This window comes from Sinohyriopsis cumingii, unplaced genomic scaffold, assembly GCF_028554795.1.
Source record: "Sinohyriopsis cumingii isolate HCF-2022 unplaced genomic scaffold, ASM2855479v2 utg002455l, whole genome shotgun sequence".
In the NCBI taxonomy this organism is placed as follows: domain Eukaryota; kingdom Metazoa; phylum Mollusca; class Bivalvia; order Unionida; family Unionidae; genus Sinohyriopsis; species Sinohyriopsis cumingii.
This window is the reverse complement of record NW_028316216.1, coordinates 529,104-553,127: the sequence shown is the minus strand read 5'-3', so window position 1 is coordinate 553,127 and position 24,024 is coordinate 529,104. Positions and strand designations below refer to the sequence as shown.

At 34.8% G+C, this 24,024-nt stretch overlaps 1 protein-coding gene across 1 annotated transcript; it reads left to right on the top strand.

The window, feature by feature from the left end:
• The first annotated feature begins 7,221 nt into the window (after positions 1–7,221).
• On the top strand, positions 7,222–22,453 carry LOC149770721 (galactose-specific lectin nattectin-like). Its single transcript, XM_089949200.1, has 5 exons — positions 7,222–7,378; positions 10,147–10,244; positions 11,527–11,617; positions 12,765–12,993; positions 20,835–22,453. The coding sequence occupies exons 1-5, from the start codon at positions 7,315–7,317 to the stop codon at positions 20,884–20,886; spliced, it is 534 nt and encodes a 177-aa protein (XP_089805326.1). The 5' UTR covers positions 7,222–7,314; the 3' UTR covers positions 20,887–22,453.
• The last annotated feature ends 1,571 nt before the right edge of the window (positions 22,454–24,024 follow it).

Sequence of the window (24,024 nt, the reverse complement as noted above, 5' to 3'; positions counted from 1 at the left end):
TTGTTACTATCCCTCTCATGACACTCACTGAACGTTGCGGCTCGAAAAAACCGTGAAGGGATGTTTTCCTTCACGTCCGCGCTTTGACTTTAAGAACCGGAGCAGTTTCCAGTCTAACCATCCATTGTCGACTCATCCTCCTACGAAGATGTGCTCCAAATTAGCTAAGCTAAACGAAGCCTACGTGAATTTGCACAGGGTCGGACACAGTCTGATACCGAAGCCAGAAGAGATAGAGAATGTGAGAATGCTAAAAGTCACTGAAGACCTGATAGAAGAGCTCTTCAGAGAAGACGTGAACAGGGAGAAAGAAGAATGGACAGAGAAGTACAGACTTCAGAGACAGCAGCAACAGCAGCAACAACAACAACAGCAGCAGCAACCTGAACCTGGCAGAGGCTCTGTCGATTGTCGTATCGACACCAAAGAGTTCTTCTTCTCTTTCCGAATAAGCAGACCTATCGCCAGAAAGTCTATCGTCAGAGGACATCGCATTATTAGAAACTAAAAGATTGCCATAGCAAACAAAAAAAAACCAAACAAAAAAAAAAACAGCCCTTTTCAGGGCTACCCCATTACTCTAGAAAAGAAATAACAATCGATTTGCCAATGTGTGTAGGTAGAGTAGTGTGAATATAAATACTGACTCATTTTCATAGTGTGAGTGTATGTGTTTGTGTATAGGATTGTGCCTTTGTAAGTGTTCACGTACGTTGGTGTGAATAGTAGATTAAGATCATGTTTTTGGCTGTTTGAGGTGTGGGGAGAGTAGATTTGGGGGTTTGATTGGATTGCTTTTCGTATGTGGATAGTATATTGAAGTGATTAATGAATTCTTTTTTAGAATAGTAATGGGTAGTATAAAAAAGTGAGTGAGCGTTTGTTTTAGGTCCGCGCGTTGTTTTGGTCATGATCTAGGTAAGATCAATTTTATGTTTTTAAGGGGATGTTTTCCATTACGTCCGCTCTTTCAGTATAAATTGAAACTCGCTGGGCAGTCTAGCTAGCCTTGTTGATTGATGAAGAGAATGAATACCAGAATTGTAAAGTTTCTAGAACTCCAGATGCACCTGGAATATGTCAGGCGCCTGTTGAACGAACTGGCCGCGGACGCCATTGTCGAAGAGGGAAGGATGAGAGAGGAGGAGGAAAGAAGAAAAAAAGAAGAGGAGGAAAAGGAGAGAAGAAATTTCAGAATCCCAGAGACAGAAAATTGGGATTCTGAAGCCACATATCCCGCCTCTGCTCTTCCTCAAAAAAGAGTGAAAAGAGACTGGGGAAGAAGATGTGTGTGTGTGTGGCGCCAGGCCAGGAAGGTGCCAGCATTAGATAGGTGCATCTGGAGTTAAAAACCAACAGTCCTTTTCAGGGCTACCCAATACTCTAGAAAAGAAATAACAATCGATTTGCCAATGTGTGTAGGTAGAGTAGTGTGAATATAAACACTGACTCTTTTTCATAGTGTGAGTGTATGTGTTTGTGTGTTTGTGTTTGTGTGTTTGTGTTTGTAAGTGCTCACGTACGTTTGTGTGAATAGTAGATTATGGATTTGTTTATTGTTTCTTACGTATGTGGAGAGTATAGTTTGGGTTTTGTAACCGCTCACGTACGATAGTGTGGATAGTAGATTATGGATTTGTTTATTGTTTCGTAGCGTATGGGAGAGTATAGTTTGGGTTTTGTAACCACTCACGTACGATTGTGTGGATAGTAGATTATGGATTTGTTTATTGTTTCTTAGCGTATGTGGAGAGTATAGTTTGGGTTTTGTAACCGCTCACGTACGATTGTGTGGATAGTAGATTATGGATTTTGTTTTAATGATTTGCGTGTGTAAATAGTATATTTGGGGTTTGTTTATTTTATCTTAGCGTATGTGGAGAGTATAGTTTGGGTTTTGTAACCACTCACGTACGATTGTGTGGATAGCAGATTATGGATTTGTTTATTGTTTCTTAGCGTATGTGGAGAGTATAGTTTGGGTTTTGTAACCACTCACGTACGATTGTGTGGATAGTAGATTATGGATTTGTTTATTGTTTCTTAGCGTATGTGGAGAGTATAGTTTGGGTTTTGTAACCGCTCACGTACGATTGTGTGGATAGTAGATTATGGATTTGTTTATTGTTTCTTAGCGTATGTGGAGAGTATAGTTTGGGTTTTGTAACCGCTCACGTACGATTGTGTGGATAGTAGATTATGGATTTTGTTTTAATGATTTGCGTGTGTAAATAGTAGATTTGGGGTTTGTTTATTGTATCTTAGCGTATGTGGAGAGTATAGTTTGGGTTTTGTAACCGATCACGTAAGATTGTGTGGATAGTAGATTTGGGGTTAGTTTATTGCTGATTCACTTATGTGAATAGTATATTATATGAAATGAAAAAAGTAGGGGGATGTTTTCCTTCACGTCCGCGCGTTGTTTGGTCATGATCTAGGTAATATCAATTTTATGTCTTAGGGGGATGTTTTCCATCACGTCCGCGCTTTTCGTATAAGAACCCACAGTATTCGTCGTTCAAACCATTCTACAGAGAAGATGACTTCAAGCAACCTCGATAAATTGCAAACATTGCAAGACGCCCTGGACAATTTGGGCATGATGGAACAAATGCTAGTGAGACTAAACAAGGGTCACTATTCTTATAGTCCCCATCGAGTGAAGATGGGGATTAACAATTTAAGAAAAGTAAAGGACATGATAAGTGATGTAATGAAAGAAATAAAGGAGGAGAAGGAGGATGAAGAGGAAAGGATAAGGATGAGAAAATGGAATGAAAAAATTGAAAAAGAAGAAGAAAATGAGAAGAGGAAGGAAGAAGAGGAGGAGAAGCAGAAAGAAGAGAAAAAGAGGGAAGAAAAGAAAGAAAAGAAGAGAAAAAGTGTAGGACAGAAAATAAGAAGCTGGTGGAGAAATAGAAGAAATTAGAAGAAGAACAAGAAACCCAAAGGCCCTTTTCAGGGCCACCCACATTTCTCGAAAAGAGATTGACTTTCCATTGCCTACCCCTTTTTTAATTTTTTAAAAAAAAATCCCATGTTCAATTCCCCTTGTCCCTAAAGTAGTTTTTTCTAACATGTTCAATTCCCCTTTTCCCTAGACAAACCCAAACTCAGTTCCCCATGTTCAATTCCCATTGTCCCTAGACAAGCCCAAACTCTATTCCCATGTTCAATTCCCATTGTCCCTAGACAGACCCAAACTCTATTTTCCATGTTCAATTCCCCTTGTCCCTAGACAGACCCAAACGTCTTTTTCTTCCAATGTTAAATTCCATTGTCGCTAATCTTACCCTGGGTTTTTTGCCCATGTTAAATTTCCATTGTCGCTAATCTTACCCAGGGTGGTTAATGTTAAATTTCCATTGTCGCTAATCTGACCCGGGGGGGGGGGTCTGTAATGCTAATTCCCATTGTCGCTAATCTCACCCCATATACTACTCTCATCACTGGTGCATCCGCCTCGGTTGTTGTGAAGTCCGCAGCTCTTAACTATAAGCTAACCAGTGACTCTCCATGAAGGCATGATAGTGAAAAGAAAAGAAACAACATAGCTACAAAACAGAGCATGATATAATCTGCCTCGTAACAAACATCACAATGAATACTATCGCAGATCACATTTCACGAACCCTACTATTAACATTCGTCCCATACGGTTAGTTAGAAGGATTACAGTATACAACGTTATAACCCACCAACCCACCAACAATAATATTTACATACAAAACAAACGTTCTGTCGTTGTCAACTTTTCTATTGCGGCAATATCAACTAATTTGAACCACATATACTTTACACATCAATATAAAGTCAAGGTTCTCTACTGCAGGTTTCTGTGCATATAAAAATGAAAACCTTTGGCTTATTCATTTTAAATTCATACATGTACTGAAATTTTCCACTTATGGACCAGATAACATAATCATCGCTGAATTTACTGGGATCGAAAATATTTTCTTAACCGATCAATTCACATGCAACGTGAATGGCTATAGCCGATTTATGTAGGTCCTGGATTTTCGTCAAAAATGTTAAAAATGCATGCATGTTGGTTGTGAAGTTTGGCACACACAAAGCGTGTATATATATATATATATATATATATATATATATATATATATATATATATATATATATATATATATTCGCCAATCGACCTAATATGTGCAATCTATTTTGCCTAGGCGGCGATCCTTGCGGTATGAGATAGCACTAATAATTGCCTTTATATATATACCAATAATTTTGTAGTGTGGTAGATAGATTTGTCCAAATTAAACATAATGCAAGTAGCATGCGTACAGCAAAATGTGTTCCAGACTGCATGTGATAGCAGAGGTAGCTTGTGCTGGATGGGTACTGAAGCAAGCCAATATTTTATAACATAAATCTTTCAGTATGTATGCTAATTTTTCAGACCTTTACTAGGGACCTACGTAAGCAACGGGTCTGATTCACGGGTTATGTGGTAGATTGCGCCCTTCTAGTGCTGCAGGTAGCATTAAAAATTCATGGCTTTGCGGCTGCTTGCAATGATTGCTAGGTGAGCGCTTCTACTTCGGCGCGAATCTCAATGTGGACAACAAAATCATGTCTTCTTTCGACCAGTTTACAAAACTGAGCAGAGCTTGATAAGTGAGTTTGAAACTTGTCTGCCGAATGAAAGCAGGTGCGCTTGACGAATTAGACAATCTACTGCATTATATCACTAACTAGGACGACTCTAACGTCGCCGAAACAAGGTTTGGCTGGTGCAATACCGTAGCTGGGGCAGCTAGGAACCATGTATTTCCACTAGCCTAAATTAAAATAGGCTAGAATCCTTGTGTCAGTACGGCAATCACAACCCAATATTTTAGATGCACCAGGAGGGGCTAGGATTTAGTTGGGCTACCATGATTCTTTCTGCATTCTCTATGGGGGTTTGAAAAAAGGAGACAAAGCAAGTTGCGCACCTGCCCGTGACTTCATATCAAACTGTGTGTCCACTTTTCTTCATTGCTATTAGTAGAAGTGGCGAAATTGGTGGTAGTCGTTGAGGAATAAGTACCGGTAGTAGTAACTGCAGTGATTAAAATAAATTAGTTAAAAACGTCGTGGTAGTGATACGATACTGATATTTGTAATATTAGCAGTGCTTATTGCTGATAGTTCGGTTTTACTGGTGTAATGGCCTGTGGTTAAAGACACAATTTATGTTATGAAATGATTGTATATGAGTACTAACTTTTCATTTAAATTGATAAAACTAAAGTAATCCTTTTCATTATTTGTGCGAATGGGCGAGCTAAATTTGAATAGTACTGGTTTATATGTGTTATGTGTAAAATTGTATTCCTATATTAAAATATTGTAGTTATTACATACATTGCTGAATAGGAAAATGAAATGTCAGTGAAGAAAACTAGAAAGCACCTAATATTACGTTTTACCTGGTATCACGCCATGAGTTTGATTTCAATTTAAATATCCCAGTAGTATTACGATAACTATTCCTGCTAGCAAATGCATGGATTACAAGGTCAAAGCTATACAGTTTTATTATCCCCATCTGTTTGGTAGCAAAGTAATTTTATATAGAATTGTTGATAGTAAATCATTTTGTTAAATCTTGCAAGGCATTAGATGACAAAAATATTGGTGCGTCATCGACTGCAGTAATCTCCTAATGCAGTTTAAAGTACAATTCAAAAATTATATATATATATATATATATATATATATATATATATATATATATATCTATATATATATATAGGTTTGAAAATACAATTTGCCATGTTCTGATAACTTGAAATGAATTGTGTGATGTAGTAAAGTAAAACAATTCTTTAGATAGCTTAATAACTATACATTTATTCAAGTTATGATCCCAGCTGTTAATAATAGCAACAGATAGAGGAATAAGGCGAGGAAAAAAGTATGACGAGGTGGAGCCTGAAGTCTCATGCTTATTTTAAGGCATACATTTCCATACATAGGCGATGGTGCTTATCTAACGTAACCAATATATATATATATATTGCACGATACATGCATATATATTATGGAATTCGTTTCCAATGCAGGTTTGTCCTGTTAATGCACTACGATAAAACCATATAGCAATGTTACCAGTTGTAGTTAGAGGGCAAACGGAGTGATAAGGTCATGTTTGAGGTCAGAGGAATCCTACTAATTTATGTTCTCCTTTTAGGCCCACAATGCCATTCCCAGATTAAATGTATATCTCTTATGCTACAGACATGATCAAAGTTGTTAAGGCTATAATCCTTTGAAAACAGGATTGACCATCGGGACGATGAAATACCACATCAGGCTAATTATGTGGACATTTCTAAAGATTTTAGTTCGCGTCTCAAGCCAAACTGCCTTAAGAAAGATGACACAAATTTAGTTGAACACTGAATTTCCCATCTTGTAGCAAGTGGCGACCTGTGTTAGTAATTAACAACGCAATGTTAGGAAATGATATGTGTGAGACGCTGTCATTTATCTGAGAATGGTGACCTGATTCTTAAAGATTGACAATATCTTATTGATCCACCAAAGGATACAGAGGATATGATGCATTCGTAAATGGCTACTAATTGTTTTAAATGATTCTGAGCTTATTAATTATTAGTATGACACGTATCTTACCTTGCATCTAAACACAAAATTCTAAGCTTGATTTAATAATAAAAAGTAATATTGTATACCATCCTTATGTCAACCATCCAGATCCATCGATCTTTTTTCCATCGATATTTATTAGCTTCAATACTTCTGTATGGCTCTCTTTCTGCTCGTCAGCGGTAATTAATTGGCAATGTAGAATAAAAGACGTTAACAACACTGAACTTTGATACAGCTTGCAACATCTATAACGTGCAAAACTTGCAAATGTAATGACGTGCATATTGTTCTTTGTACAAAAGACTTGATGCAAATACAAAATACGCTCTTCCGTTTGGGCTACAAAAGGTGCAAACATTTTTATATGATCATGCATACATTTGCAAACCTATGCTACCTTGTGCAATAGAAGCAAATGTTATTTTTTTCGCCTTAATGAACAGTCAGTCGATCAGGGCCAGAAAACTTGCACATATATATTTTATAACAAATCATTTAATTTATTTATGTGGGCGGTAGGAGGGAACTGTCCAGTGCTTCCATTGATTGGTTAGGCCCCACAGAGCAAGTTATTCTATTGGAGCCTTTTCATATCTTGTTCTAGAAATAGCATAACAAGGTCGGTACAAATAGGAACACGACGGATCCTTCTACCGGCTGTCGCAGTTGAAGACATATTAACGACAACGTCTCATGATGATGAATTTCAAAGTTTTCCTGATGTTTCTGGCCTTCTTTGCGGTCGACATACCATCAGGTAATTTGTTTTAATACGCGCCGGATTATGCATGTAGACATATATAGATAGAGAAGTAGATAGGTAGATACATACTTACAAAGATGACTAAATCGATGGATCCATGTTTGTATGTACAATGCTGTCGGGCATTTCTGCGCACGTAAGGTTTAGGTCCTCAATATTGAAGCGTAGTATGACACGTATCTTACCTTGCATCTAAACACAAAATTCTAAGCTTGATTTAATAATAAAAAGTAATATTGTATACCATCCGTATGTTAACCATCCAGATCGACCGATTGACGAAAATTAAGTACTTCATTGGTTATCATTTGCAAAGAAGCAAATTTCACCAGAAAATTCTGCTGAAAATAATATTAATGTTTGGACACACGGATACCACTCCCGTGTTTTCATGACTCGCAATATTTCTGCGCACAGCTTTGAAAGGATGCAATGTTCATCCGTCTGGCTACAAAAATGAAATGCATAACTTTAGAATGTTTCTGACAGCGGTTCAGTTGAGTAATTAGGATAGATTTATAGCTAGTTCTACAAAATTAAACGTAACTATGCCAATACTGTATACTGACAGAGATATTAAGCAAACTAAACCGATTTTATGAAACAAAATAGTAAGGCTCAATATTTTATTTTAAAAAATAATCTATTACGTGGAAGAGAAATAGCACTGAATAGAATATAACGTGTTTACAACGTCTTGTTTATGGGGGAAATAACTAAATAATTTAGAAACAGACTATATGCCAGAGAAGTTCTAGAGAATCCCGTTCTAACGGTGAGGTGAAACGTTGGGTGGCATACGATTTTGTACGTGTGGGACAACTTCTTTCAAAATTGGAAATTAGTATTAAGATGCTGAATTGCTTTAAGGTACACATTTCCATCTTTTATATAATGTATATATTTTTGTGATTCTAAAGGATACATAGTATATTAGATTTTTTTGTGTTACAGGTTCAAGGCCATCGAGTTGGTCTTCATGATAAGATTTATAAATGATATCTTCACATGCATTTCGAGTCGAAATATGGGATAAGTTTGTAGGTTTTGTAAATATTACTTTCCTTACTTAAAATATGATCGTTTTTTCTTGATACAAAATGTATGTTTGAGCAAATAAAACGCGTGATCTAATGTTTACAAAAATTACGTATCGTTGCACAGAATACCAGACGCGCAGAATTGGCCGACATGGGTGTATGTATATATTTATGTATGTATGCATTTATGTATGTATGTATGTATGTATGTATGTATGTATGTATGTATGTATGTGTTTATGTGTATGTGCGTGCGTGCGTGCGTACGTGTTTGTGTACGTACGTATTCATGCATGCATCCATGCGTGTGTGCATATATATATATATATATGTGTGTGTGTGTAGGTAGGTAGGCAAGTATGTATATATGTATGCACTCAAACCGCAATTGCTTCACTGTTAGTGTTTTTACAGTATTTGTTATTTATGGACGATTTAGTATTATAGTATTAGTGTCATTTAGGTCTGATTTTAGACTATATTGTGAACTGGTAAATTAATAATATGTATTAAGACTAGTAAATTTGCATCATATATTATCGTTAATAATTATTACTATTTGCATTAATATATATATATATATATATATATATATATAGAGAGAGAGAGAGAGAGAGAGAGAGAGAGAGAGAGCAAAACTTCTGCCCTCCATCTGAAAATTAATCCAAGCTGTATACATAATTCTTAATAGGTCATTGCTAGGGTTGGATGTCAAAGTCAAATCAAACAACCTATTTATAGCTCATTATCTTAAAATAACGTCTACGTTTATGGACAAGTTTAGGTATGAAATATCTTTGCTTAGTAATGGTTGTTAAAGTCTATATTCAAGGATAAAAGTAAATATATAATATGTGTAGATAATGGATGAAACTGACTTATACAATATATGTAAATATGAATTTTTAAAAAAATCTATACATATATATATATATATATATATATATATATATATATGGATGAAACTTAAATATACAATATATGTAGAAATGGATAAAACGTGAATATACAATATATGTAGAAATGGATAAAACGTAAATATACAATATATGTTGATGTGGATAAAGAATTAAATACACAATTGATATATATATATATATATATATATATATATATATATATATATATATATATATACAAAAAGTTAAATATACAATATATGTAGATATGGGTAAAAATTCTCACTTGGAGTATACATTTGTTAAGTGTTCGCTTCATGTTTACGTTTACTATCGTTCCTTTCTTTCATTATTTCATGTGTTTTGTAAACTGTTTCATACATGAACTTGTTAGAATCTGTATTGACAGCTTATTAGTTTTGTTATATGCCTGTATGCCTTTAATTATGTACTAAATTTATATAAAAACTATCCGTCTGACTTAAAAAAATCATATGCATTTGAATATAATGATATATTGTTGATTATGCTCACTGGAGAAAATAGTTATGATATGCATTCAAACAGTTGAGTAAAATACCCAGGTGTGTGTGTGTGTGTGTGTGTGTGTGAGATAGAAGAGATTAATAATCAAAAAGAGAGACAGACAGACAATCGTACAGACAGACACACAGAGCGAGAGACAGAGAGAGGTAAAAACCACACACAGGCATCCTGAGAAACAGAGGTCATTCTTCTCAACATTGCAATGGAAATAGGAAACAGACTCCTAAATAGCACTTCAAAATTATAGCACATTCGATACGTAATCTATTTTTTTAAGGTTGTAATGCGGCACTTTCCTGTCCCAAGAGCTTCGAACTGCATGGTCAAAAATGTTACATAGCTTTGGATCTTTATGCTAGCTGGCCAGAAGCAAAGGTACATAATTAATATTATTTTTATATATTATTCATATTCACACACACTAACACAGTCGTGCGTACAAACATGCAAGCATCCATGCACACACGCGCTGGCACGTACTCGCACACACACACACACACACACACACACACACACATATATATATATATATATATATATATATATATATATATATATATATATATATATATATACATTTATTATTGTCTGCTATATTCTTTGGGAGTATTTATTGATCGATATATTTTCACTAATCGATACACATATCGATACAACAAGTGAATAACGGTAAAAAAATCCATGCTCATCATTTGCACGTTAATTTAAGCTTCAGCATTCATAAGCAATTATTGATCATTTCCAGATTAATCTTTAAATTGAGGTTTCCTGTAAGACGGCTTACATAGGCACATGCAACCAATTTTGTAAGCCAAAAACAAAAAACAAAAAAATAAAAAATAAAAAAAAAATACTGACAACACCCACTTGCCTTCCACAAAGAAACACAAGGTAATTGGTTTCGAAATCTATCCCCTTCGTTTCCCCTCGACGATTCCATGCCAAACATTTGATTCCGACATTATGTTCATAATTCAGGTCACATTCCAAACTTGCTCGCCATGTGCTGTGAAGTACTTTACTCTTCATTTATTATGTATATGAAGTTCACTTCCAGAGTATTACTTAATGAAATATGACACCGGAAGTAATGGCATCCAAACCCGTTCCTGGTCGATGAAAAGCATTAGAAAAATACATCGCTGAACAGGGTTTATTGAATGTTTTGTAACGTATGTAAATGGTATAGAAGAAAGAATGGTTCAAAGCGTTCGTGTATTGAAAAAGAAAGAGTGAACCCCCAAAAACTGAAGATGAAGCAGTATAATTCATTCACTATACAATACATATATTTATGTAGGAACTTAAAGAACCGTATTCTTAGATGAGACGAAATTTTAAATGGGAGACCATATTCCTTCTTTCACATACGAGGCAAACGGAATTTGCCTTTGAGCTTTTAAAAATGCATAGTTTCCAATGTTTCTATCAATCTATCTATCTACCTAACTATCTATATATACATCTATCTATCCATATATCATTATATCTTTCAATATATCTATCTATCTACGCTTATATGGACTTGCTGCTTAAACGTATGCTTGTTTCAGTTTTATTAAAGATTCATGTTTTGTTGATTGAGATAATAAAATGCAGCAATTTATTTGGAAACATTCAGTGGCTTTACTTCAATTTAATTACATTTTCATTTTAGCAATACTGTAAAATTCTGGGAGGCAAACTTGCTGCTATCGGCAGTGACTATGAACAGACCATCATTTCGGGAATGATGTTCAAACTGCACGGTATGCTATATATATATATATATATATATATATATATATATATATATATATATATATATATATATATATATACACGATATGCTATACTATTGATTTAAATACACGGTATAATATACTATTGATATAAATACACGTATACTAAATTATTGATATAAATACACGGTGTACTATACTATTTATATTAATACACGGTATTCTATACTATTTATATAAATACACGGTATACTATACTATTGCTATAAATACACGTTATACTGTACTGTTGATATAAATATACGGAACACTATACAATTGATATAAATACATTGTATACTATACGATTGATATAAATACACGGTATACTATAATATGAATATAAATACACGGTGTACTATACTATTAATATAAATACACGGTACAATATACTGTTGAAATACACGCTATAGCATAATATTTATATGAACACACGGTATATCATACTATTTATATAAAAGCATTGCGTAACAAATTGATTATGAAAATACATAGTTTGCTGTAAAATATTTATATAAAATTACTGTATAATATGATATTTAGATACAAACAAGGTATTCTATCATTTAATATAAATGGACGGTCTTATGTAATATTTACATAAATGCACGATATGCTATAATATGTATATTATATATCAGTAACAGCGCATTTAAGATAAAGTCTGAGATTAAAATTATGTTTCATATTTTGTTTAATATAGGTACCTACATATGAATTTCCGTTACAAAGTGTTTGCTGTCCCCCCCCCCCCCCCCGATATCGGTGGCGTGACGAAATTTTGTATGCATTCTCCATATAACAGCTTACTTGAAGAGCTCACACGAACCTTATGAACGTAATATGGGTTTAAATACAAACTTTAGGATAATTATAAGCTACACGCAAGGAGATAAGCAGTTAACACATAATCTGGTTAATGTATTATTTAACATAAGTTCAATTACCGACTCCAGTGAATGAAAATAAACCGGTAGCAACAGAACCCGCAGAGATTATCTTTACTCAACTGATATATATATATATATATATATATATATATATATATATATATATATATATATATATATATATATTGGACTCGTGTAAGTAAACAGTGTGCATTATTTATCATGACCATACACTTCTTATGTAGGTACCATCACCAATGAAAATTACTGGCTCGATGGTTCGGACATGTTGGTTGAGGGTGAATGGAGATGGATGGGAGCAAATGGGACATCGGTTCCGTTTTCATTTACTTTCTGGGCCATTGGACAGCCGGACAGAACAAAGGAACGTTGCCTAGAAATCCGTTATGACTGGGGTTCCAAATGGAATAATGCTCACTGTTATGGCACTAGAAGCTTTTTTTGTGAGGCAAGGTAACATACCGTTCTTTTCTAACTCTTTTGGGGGACCCAGAGTGGCCGAGTGGTCGAAAGCTCTCTCAGTCACAGATCACTGCCATCTCACCTCTGCCTGCGTGGGTTATGGTCTCGGGCTCGGTCAATGTGAATATGTGAGAAAGCTTGCCGGTAGCTTCTCGTGGGTCGATGGTTCTTTCTGGGGTTTTCCCTGGTTTTTCGTCCAACATTAATACTGGCCGCCATGTATAGCCTATCTTGTGCTGAAAAATTATTTTAAACCCTATAACAACAACAACAATAACACATTTTGCAAGTTTTCTAAATCTTTGATGAAATTTGTTACAAAAAAGCCGGTAACTAGAGTTGTATTTATTTAAAGGATATGTGAAATTCTTTGTTCATGCGACGGATTTTATGATGATATACCAGTCCCGATCTTATATATTCAGCTTCTTACGGGCAATTGCATAATTAATAACGTACTATAAAGCCTATCCCAATATTCAACTCTGATATCCGACACCGTCATGTATGTTAGTATTTATTATATGCAGTATCAAACGGAACATACGTTAACAAGTGTAACCCGCTTTATTAAAGCTGTAGTGCTTTATCAACTAGGCAAGCTTTATAGCAGTAATTGTCAACATAGGCAAGTTTAGATTTTATATCAGGTGCTATGCTGATGGGTGAGGATGGTTACCTCTGTTCTAGGGATAGATCAGCTAGTTGCAATGATGTAGCTGATGTATCTACACTTGTTAATCAAGGTGTTAGGAACCTTTAACAGCTATTGGATGATCCATGGGGCTCGTGAGAATCAATTAATGTATTATTTATCAAGCTTAAATATCTATAATGCCAATCGAGGTGTTAGGAACACAACGGCCTGGTATGATCTGGTGGTTTATTTGATAATCATTTAATATTTGGATTACCAAGTGTGTGTGTGTGTCAATCGAGCCGTGAGAAAACTATTGTCTATTGGGCATTGGGGGATCTCTTGGAAAGAAAAGTGAGCGAAGTTCACGGCGGAAATTTCTTTGCACTCATGAAGTCAGATATTGACATATTCACATTCAGTTAGTGTAATATCATAAGGATGTCTATTATTTTTAACAGTTGGAGCTCTGCCAGGTAAATATATATTGAAACTACCTTTCCATGACTTATATTGTTGAAATTTTCAAGTGTTATTTAAATTGAATAAACTGAAATTACCGTACTGAATTGGAGATTAACTAGGAGGGTAGAACCCTAAAAGCGTTCAGACATAAGGTATGTCAGGTCCTTGATCTCTCTGACATTCTGGAGAAGGACCGCCCAAGACCTGCTGAACTACTTGAGCATATGATTAATAAAGGGACAAAAGTAGAAGACATAAATGGATTGCAAAATGGTGGGAGGAGAAAATGCTTTCTTTTTCCAAAGGAAAACATACCCATTTACCCTAATGACTCCTTTTTGGAGATCAGTGGGAATAAGATCAGAATTGGGGCCCCACCACCCATTGCACGTATTCTGTGGGAGAGACTAACTGATGTCCACTGCTCAGGTCTCCCCTTATAAATCCCAATCAAAGAGTTAAAAAACAAAGTTGAGAAAATGTTTGGTACAAAAACAGTGAGGGATAAAATGGAAATTTAACGAGGATATCCATTCATTCCCACTGGAGTGAGGATCCTCCATTTAAGTGAAGAGGATGCCAAAAGGTTTCCCTCATTTCTGTATGTTATGGGATTTTGAGTTAAGACCTGGTATCGAGGGTACCAGTACAATAGGACATGTAGTAGATGTACAAAAACAGGACACCTTCACGGGGATTGCCCCAACCCCATATCAAAACCAACTTATGCAGCTAAACACCAGGAAATGAATGGGCACATAGAGCAAGAAGTATTAAATGTACCAGAGCCTGTTGAAGTAACCCGAATGAAACAACATAATCTGAAATCGCAAATAGATATTCCAGAAGCCCAACTGGAAATCATTGTGGGGACCAAACTCCTAGTTCCGATTTAACATCTTGGCAGTGCTACTAACAAACTAGCTATGCACGAAGGAAGAAACAACAGAAAAAGGCTAACCAACAACAAAGTTGCAAAAAGGAAGTAATTCTGATAGAAACTACTGTAGCTCACTTTTGTGAGATTTCTGAACGTAGCTATGTTCCAAGGAGTATCAAACATGAAAGCAAAGTATCAATGGCAATGGGTACGAGTCCCATCCAACAACAAAAAACCTACCCCCGACACGACTCCTTGGGAAAGACGACTTACCAAAGATGAGAAAATAGGGAAACCACATACTTCATCCCCAAACCAGCAACTGAAGCGAAACGGAACGCAAACAACTCCACAACTCCCAACAGAGAGAGAGAAATTATGACGCACATTAAAACAAATAGGACACCAGATGAGCGCAGTACTCGAGAAATGAAAAAATTATCACAGAAAGGGGAATTCAGTGAAAACAGAAAATAAAAGAAATGCTGTTTCCCTTACAAGGGAAAAGTTAAAAAATGTCATAAGTATCGAACAGTATTTGGCCAAAAAGGCCGTCTAAATTATTGTTGAACGTTGATATATAACAATGAATATAGGCAACAAAAATATTTATATTTTATCAATAAAATTAATACCACCCTAAACACAAAAAGAAATGGAGGAATTAAACCTCTAAGTTCTTACCGTGAACATTAACAATAATAATGATAAAACATATGAATTAATCTGTTTCTCTCAAAACTATGATATTGTCCTTGTTCAAGAAACTCACAATACGTTTAAAACAACAACACAACAGCTTGAGGAAAAGCTAAACGCACTAGTTTTTGTCAACAACTGTAACACAGAGATTAGATCTGTGGTAACCACAAGCTTTAAACACAACTCTAAGGGACTAAACCTTGAAGTAGAGCCCACGCCCTCTGAATTTAAGGGTCGTTATCTTCACGTAAAGACAAAAAATTGGAACATAACTAACGTCGATGTTCCAACATGTATTATGTAAAACAAAAACATATTTAATCTCGTTTTTAACATCCCATGTTCAAAAACATATGTAGTATTAAAATGCTTAATAGGTGGAGATTTCAATTGGTTGACCATGTTTCTCCACCAATAATACTGGCCGCCATGTATGCTGAAAAATGGCGTTAAACCCTAGAACAACAACAACAACAATATTTCATCTCGTTTTTTACATCACACGTTCAAAAACATATGTAGTAAAAATGTTTAGTAGGTGGAGATTTTAATTGGTTGACACCGATCTGTATATGTACGGAAGTTTTTCCTACTCATATAGGGCTGCTAAAACAATAGAACATTTAAAAACACTATTAATTTAATAGATACATATACATTTCTACATAAATATAAAGTCGAATATACATATATATATATATATATATATATATATATATATATATATATATATATATATATATATATATATATATATAAAGGTAACCGATTAGATAAATTTTACATATCAGAAATGTGTACATCAAATAGTTATGCATGTATAATAACGTCGTAACTTATTTCAGACCACAAACCAGTAACAGTTAATCTTAATATGGAAAATCTGACCAAATGGGGCCCGGGAATATCGAAGCTGAACGGTGCTCACCTGAACGATATGGATTACGTGAACACTGTTCAGTACTACCCGAATGACTTTATATAAAATGAAACCCGGATGTTTTCCTAGAATGTGAAAGGCTGAACAGATTAATTAAAAAATCTCTAAAACTCATAGCACAAATAGGAAATTATATAAGGAATGGATTAACGATAAACATAAAAAAATGCAAACCCAAGGAGGGGTAAAAAGTAATGAAGATAAAACTATAGCCGATGAATATGACAAGATACAAAGAAACATCACATAGGGAATTAAAATGAGAGCTGGTAAATTTAATGACCTGTACACTAAAGAGAGGGGAATTTAATGATATGTACATTAAAGAGAGGGGAATTTAATGATATGTACCTTAAAGAGAGGTGAATTTAGTGATATATACATTAAAAGGAGGGGAACTTAATGATATGCACATTAAAGAGAGGGGAATTTAACGATATGTACATTAAAGGGAGGGTAACTTAAAGAAGACTATAACTTAAAAGAGGGAAAGATCAAAAAATTAATAATAAAGTGATATCTAATACAAAATAAATTTTAAATGAAGAAGAAGAATATTACAGAAACTTTATGCCAAATATTAAGGATCATTATTAAAAACACATTTAAATAAGATTACAAATGAAGCTCGTATATTGTGCAACGGATGCATCGCTATTGATGAAGTGAGGAGCGCAATGTAAAGCTTAAACAAAGATGAGGAGCCAGGATCTGATGACCTTCCTACTGATTTTTTATATTAAATTCCAAGAACAGCTATGCCCAATACTTAAGCGCTTATTTAATATTATCCTTCTTGCAGGAGAAATGACCAAGTCAATGAATAAGGGTATTATTACTCTTTGTTATAAAGGGAAAGAAGAGAGAGAAGGCCTAGGAAACTGGTGACTTATTACCCTCCCTAATACAGAATATACAATCCTTAGTAAATTATGACCAAAAGATTAAATGCATGTTTAATAACAATAGTCATTCCCATTCAAAGCTGTGGCTGGAAAGGACGTTATATTTTAAACATCTCTCTCTCTCTCTCTCTCTCTCCATTGGCTCCATCAGTAATTTGCTGGGGCACAGGGGTGAGAGGGGAGCCATGCTACTATTTGATCAGGAGAAAGCCTTTGATCGGATGGATCATGGTTTTATCTTGCAAGTTTTAAATAAATGTGGATTTGGTAAAAACTGTATAGGATGGATCAAAGCAATGTATAATGACATCTCTTCAAGAGGTGTCGTCAATAGGGCATTGACGGGGGACATCCCTTTAGCGAGGTAAGTGAGGAAGGGTGTCCCTTTCCATGCTCCTATATGTGAAAGTGCTTGAAGCGCTAAACAATAATATGACATGTAATACAAATATTGATGGGATCATGATTCCCAACATGGAGAGGGAATTTAAAACCCTTTTCCATGGGGATGCTTGTTTCAACTTTATCCGAAACGGATACTCATTTCGTTATTTACAGGACTTTTGTTGCATTTGGGGCAATGTCTCGGGATCTGCTGTAAACCGCGACAAAAACGAGATATTGCTAATTGGGAACTGGTGGGGTAATCAGAAAACCTCACTTAATCAAAGGAGATGTTAAGGCACTATGATTTTTTGATGTAAAAGACTCAGTAGATTTTAATGTTAAACATCTTGTAAATGAAGTAGAATATCAAATTGAAAAGTGGCAATACGTGCCATTAAATATTATGGAACTTATACAAGTGGTTAAGACCTTTAGATATAGTCAGATCAATTATATAACCCAAACCGTATACTTAAGTGAAACAATGCTAAATACACTAGAATATAAAATTATCCACTTCATATGGAATAAAATAATACACTATCTTCCCCCCCCCCCAATACTATATAAACCCAAACGTGAGGACGACTTTGGACGACCACACCTATGAAATAAGCAAATATCGTACTAATTAGTACACTAAGGAGCCTACAAGAAACAATCAGATATCCGTGGGAGGCAATATACATGTACATGTACGGTATTTGTGGAACCAATTTGATTGCATTTACAAGAAGCCAAATAAAGTAGCTAAATGTTTAAAAGCGCCACAAAAATGTAAAAGGGTTAGCGAAGATATACATAAATATTGAGATGTAAACTATTATTGGCAAAAAGGTGAAAATTGTAAAATCTGTTTAACACTTAATGAAAACTTTGCTTATAGATATTAAAATGCCCGTAGTTTAAAAAAATCTAATGTTAAATTGGAAGCAAATTTGGAAAAATTGGGAGGGCAACCCTCGAAGCAAACAATGATGTTTCTATTCTTGCATGACATCTGGATGGCCGGAGAGGAAGCCTTCAATAGATATATTATCCATCTTATCTCTCCGTGTCATCTATGTGGGCAAGCAGGGGACTCGAAACAAAATCTGATATTCCAATGCCCTCAAACGGCGTCTGCAAGAGACAAAATAAAACAAGTATTACTACAGAAACAAGGAGGAGTGCAAGATAGCCACTTTTTATACACAAATGAAATCCAGGATAATGAACTGTATGAAGACTTAAAGGATTTTATAATTAATAAGTCCAAAAGAAGAGAACTGTTTTAATTTAAATCACACTCGAATAGTTTTAAACGTGTGAGGGTGGGAGGGAGGACAGGTGAGATATGGATCTGGTTTATCACCCCACTGTGGGGATAATAACATCTAATGTGCGGGTCGGGTCCGGTTCGTCACCCCTTCATCATACCCTCATCAACTTCATACACTAATCAAAATCTTTAATAGATTATATGCAAATGTCATATACTATTCATCACAAGAATCACATAAATAGTTTTAAGAAGGGATCTAGTTCGAAATGTAACTATGGCTGCCCTTTAAAAAATGTGTACACATACAGGATGAGAGGAGAGACATGGGACGAGTGGGGGAGGGAACTGGTTTATCCACCATATAGGGAAGATTCCAGCTGAGTACGGGCCGGATCCACTCCTTCACGCCCTCCCAACGTCACACATCTCATCCCAACCTCTGCCAAATTATAAATTTTTGTAGACTAAACGTTATTCATTATATTTATTATTTAATTTTGTTCTCCTCCTCCCATCCAGTAAGGAGGTAGACGATACAAAGCTAAGAACACGAATTGTTAATGTTAATATCTCGTAGAACCTTTTAAATCTTAGTAAACACAATTAGAACAGGGTATTGACCGAACTGAGTAAGGAGCACATGATGGTGTGACGCAAATGCTAGCAGAAGTTTAAATTTGTAACTGAGTTTGCATTGTGCTGTTAGAAGTCAGGTGATATCTTCTGCAACATTTCGTTTATATATATATATATATATATATATATATATATATATATATATATATATATATATATATATATATAAATGTGTGTGTGTGTGTGTGTGTGTGTCTTTGTATTTATGTGTATTTGTGTGCGTGCTAAATACAGATGTCAGATTGACATACATTCTCCGAATCAGGAAGATGCCAAGTGCAACCTGAAATTCCAAGTCCTTTGGAGAATCATTATTCAAGGCAAGCGTAGGTCAGACGAAGTCAAAGCATTAACCCTGGTACAGTGCAATACAGTCCAACCATGAAGATATTATTTCAACTAGTAAAGGCCTTATATGCACACTCCCTCGCAAATACAACTTTAATTCTGAAATCCTATGTTTTAACGCCAATTCTTACAACTTTGCACAACTGCCGTCTAGTAACAACTAATCCGCCAAGAATATCCAGTTCAATTTGTTTAACATTTGGGTTTGCATTCGGTTTAGCAAACCTCTTTCAAAGTAAAGACATTTGTTCAGAAACAAGTAATTATGTACTAGCTTTGGGACGTTGGGAGTGTGTGCTGATTATGGATTGTGAATAGCTGAATGTGTCACATTGACCGGATTTTGTGCTAATCGCATCGGCAAAAATAATTTTGTTATTTGATTTTTCGCCTAACCATCAGAAATCCACAAAGATTACCTGGTTCACTAACCTCCAGAAATTCACCAAGACCACCCAGTTCAGCTTCTTTAATACCTGGATTTGAATAAGGTTTAATACGCAAGTTGCGAAGTAGTCTTTTGGTGGGATACATATATTATGATGCTAACAATATAACGTTGAAAGCGGGTGATAATTATATTGGCGTTGTGGGTCGGTCCATGTACCACACGGACCGGATTTTGTGTTATTGGGTCTACTTAAAAATATATATCTTTTTATTTTCAGAGCTACAGGCACAGCCAGGGGATTAATACACGACATACTGCAAGATCCTTAAACTTCAAGAATAAATACGAACTTACCAACAAAGCTACATTGTATTTATGAGTTCATATGATTCTTATATTCGATGTAGATGTGAGATTTTAACCATTGTAAATAATATTAAATTAATTGGAGGCCATGTAGATTTGATATCGTCTGTGTTTCACGATAATTGGATTTTAATCCTTCTCGGAATACAGTTCAAAAAGATTTTCTAGTAGTAAATATTAGATAGTAAATTTTAATATCCATCCTTGATTTTATCTTCTGCTTGATAACATATCAGATCAAATTTGTAATCGATTGATATTCATGGATTTATCTTTCCAAAGATAATTTGATCCGATCAATAACAATTTCTTTATCTCTTGCAATCTAGCTGTAAGAAATGAAAATAGGAATTAATCAATATTCATCGGTTTATATTTTTAAAGGGTAATTATATCAATTCATCATATGAGTTTATCTCTTTCATGAGAAATTCTTCAGTTCAGACTGATTATTAATCGATATACCTGGGTTTATCTCCACAATATAATTGTAATTAATATATATCCCTGGGTTTAACTTTCCCATATATTGTATCAGCTCGCCATTACATCAATATTGCACTGAAACTGTCACGTGACTTTAAACTATTAAAACGTACAAATAAACATAACGTTTTACTACTTAAAGCTTTGCAAACAGAACGAGACAAGATATAATTCTGATAACTGTAAGAAGAAAGTGTTAGTTTACTATATTTGGATGGAAGGCAAACCCATTGGCGACAAAAGCTTGAATTTATCACATTCCCAAATATATGGTATTAAACTTCGTTCAAGATAATTTATGCTTTTAATATTTTGCACCTTTATAAATCCAAATAAAAGCAAGAGTGTTGATTCTAGTTTTTGTCGAACATGCCACCTTTCAGTTTCTTCTGGAACTATATTAATCTAGTTCATTAGATATAGTGAGTAATTTGGCATTTGTTTGAACATATGTAGACTGTAAACGTCGGTGGTTTGATGACCTAATTAATACTCAGGTGACAGAAAGTTCTAGTTGTTGTACCATGGGACTCTCACTAGATGAGAAATATACCAAAATATAAAGTCGGAACTTCTTAAATCATGCCAAGTCGAATTTAACTGAATTCATTATAAATCTTAACCGAATCTAAAATTATTTGTCTAAACTGAATTGGTATTTAGTAGTCTTAGCATAAACAAATTTTTATCTAGTAGTCTTAACGTAAACAAGTTCATATTTATCATGACACATTTTATGTAGTAGTCTTAACGTAAACCCATTCATATTTATCAGTTTTAACGTAACAAATTTTTCGGTTAGTAATCTTAACATAACCCAGTTCGTATTTCGTGGTCTCAAGTGAATTAATATTTAATAACCTTAACCAAGTTCATATTTAGTGGCCCCAACCAAAGTAATATTTAATGGTTTAAACATAGCCGAAATCATACTTAGTATTCTTAACCGAATTTATATTAGTAACCTGGACTGCGTTTCTGTGAATGCTGTACATCAAACCAATACAATCTGCTTAATTTTCTGAATTAAATGTATTCCTGCAACATGTGGTATTTTGATTATTTCCCAAATTTTGTTTCTGCATTTCATCGGTTTCATGAAATGAATAATGATAAATAATTACGAATATCACAGTTTTTCAGATTTAAGACCTACGCATTCAACAGGTTTATTATATAAGCATACAACTTAATCATTGGGTATTTTATATTACATGGCTCTTGTATTATTTACCTGCATGCAATTTTGTATTAAGTTGTTTCCTTAGAATTGTTTTCTCGTGGAAACAGTTTACATAACTATGGATTTTGTTGCCTAGCTCCTATTTATTTTTTTTAACATGCTCGGTCGCATCTGTAATTACCACACTGTAGACAAAAATTATTTCCAATTTCAAAAGGTCCCACTGAACACTGAAATGACTAACGTTTTCAGGGAAAAAAACTAGAAATAGTGCATGATTGGTTAAATTACGTTCGTTGAGCAATAAATTCTCCGCCCATTGGTGTTATTTGAGGAAAACCTTAATAAAATATTAAGACAAACGAATATCATTATTCAACTGTTTCTAAAGAGGCATATGTATCGGTAAAATGATTCAACGATTCCAAATTTGGTATTCTTCGATTTCATGATTTAACCGTTGAATTAGCCAGTGTCCTATAAATACTACTACTACTGCTACTACTAATAACAATAATAAAAATTAAATGATTGGTTTTGGTTTAACGACAGTAGTGAAGGAGGACAACACAGCGAAAAAAGGAATTATCATTACAATAACCCCCTTATTACGATATAGTGACAAAATGTATCCTGACAATGGAAATTAGCATTCAAGACACCCCCGGGGCGAAATAGCGACAAAATTTATAGCGAGAAGGGGAAATCTAGTCAAAAGATCGTGGGTCACTAGTGCGACAATTGACATTTGGCCACTATGTCAAGGAACGATGAAGAAATGTTGGGTTTTGTGTAGAGACAAAATGAGTCAAATAAAACTGCAAACAGTACAGACAAATACAGTAGAAACATAGACATATGCACCTACCTACCTACGAACCTACCAACATACATATAATATTCATACATACATACATACATACATACATACATACATACATGCATGCATGCATACATGCATGCATGCATGCATGCATGCATGCACACATACATACATACATACATACATACATACATACATACATACATGCATACATACATGCATACATACGTACATACGGGCATAAATAGAATGATGAACATCAATCTATCAAACCTAAAAAATTAGGCAAGAGAGCAAATCTTTCCGAGACATATGTTAGGCCCTGAAACGGGCCTTTGGATTTTTGTTTGCATCTTTCCGTTAACACTGAGGGCATCACATAGGCATAATTCCTTTTCACAAACTTTTTGTGGCTTCTCTTCAGACAGCATTGTCTCTCCACATATATCCGTCTTTTCCAAACGCTGGTATCGGTGATTTTGATGATTGTCCATGGTAATTTGACATCCATCCGACATTTACCGTCCGTGCGCAACAGCTTCGACGATACGAAGGTAGACGATTCAACGTTAGCCAACATCTCTATAGGAGAACAGGTGAAGGGAATCA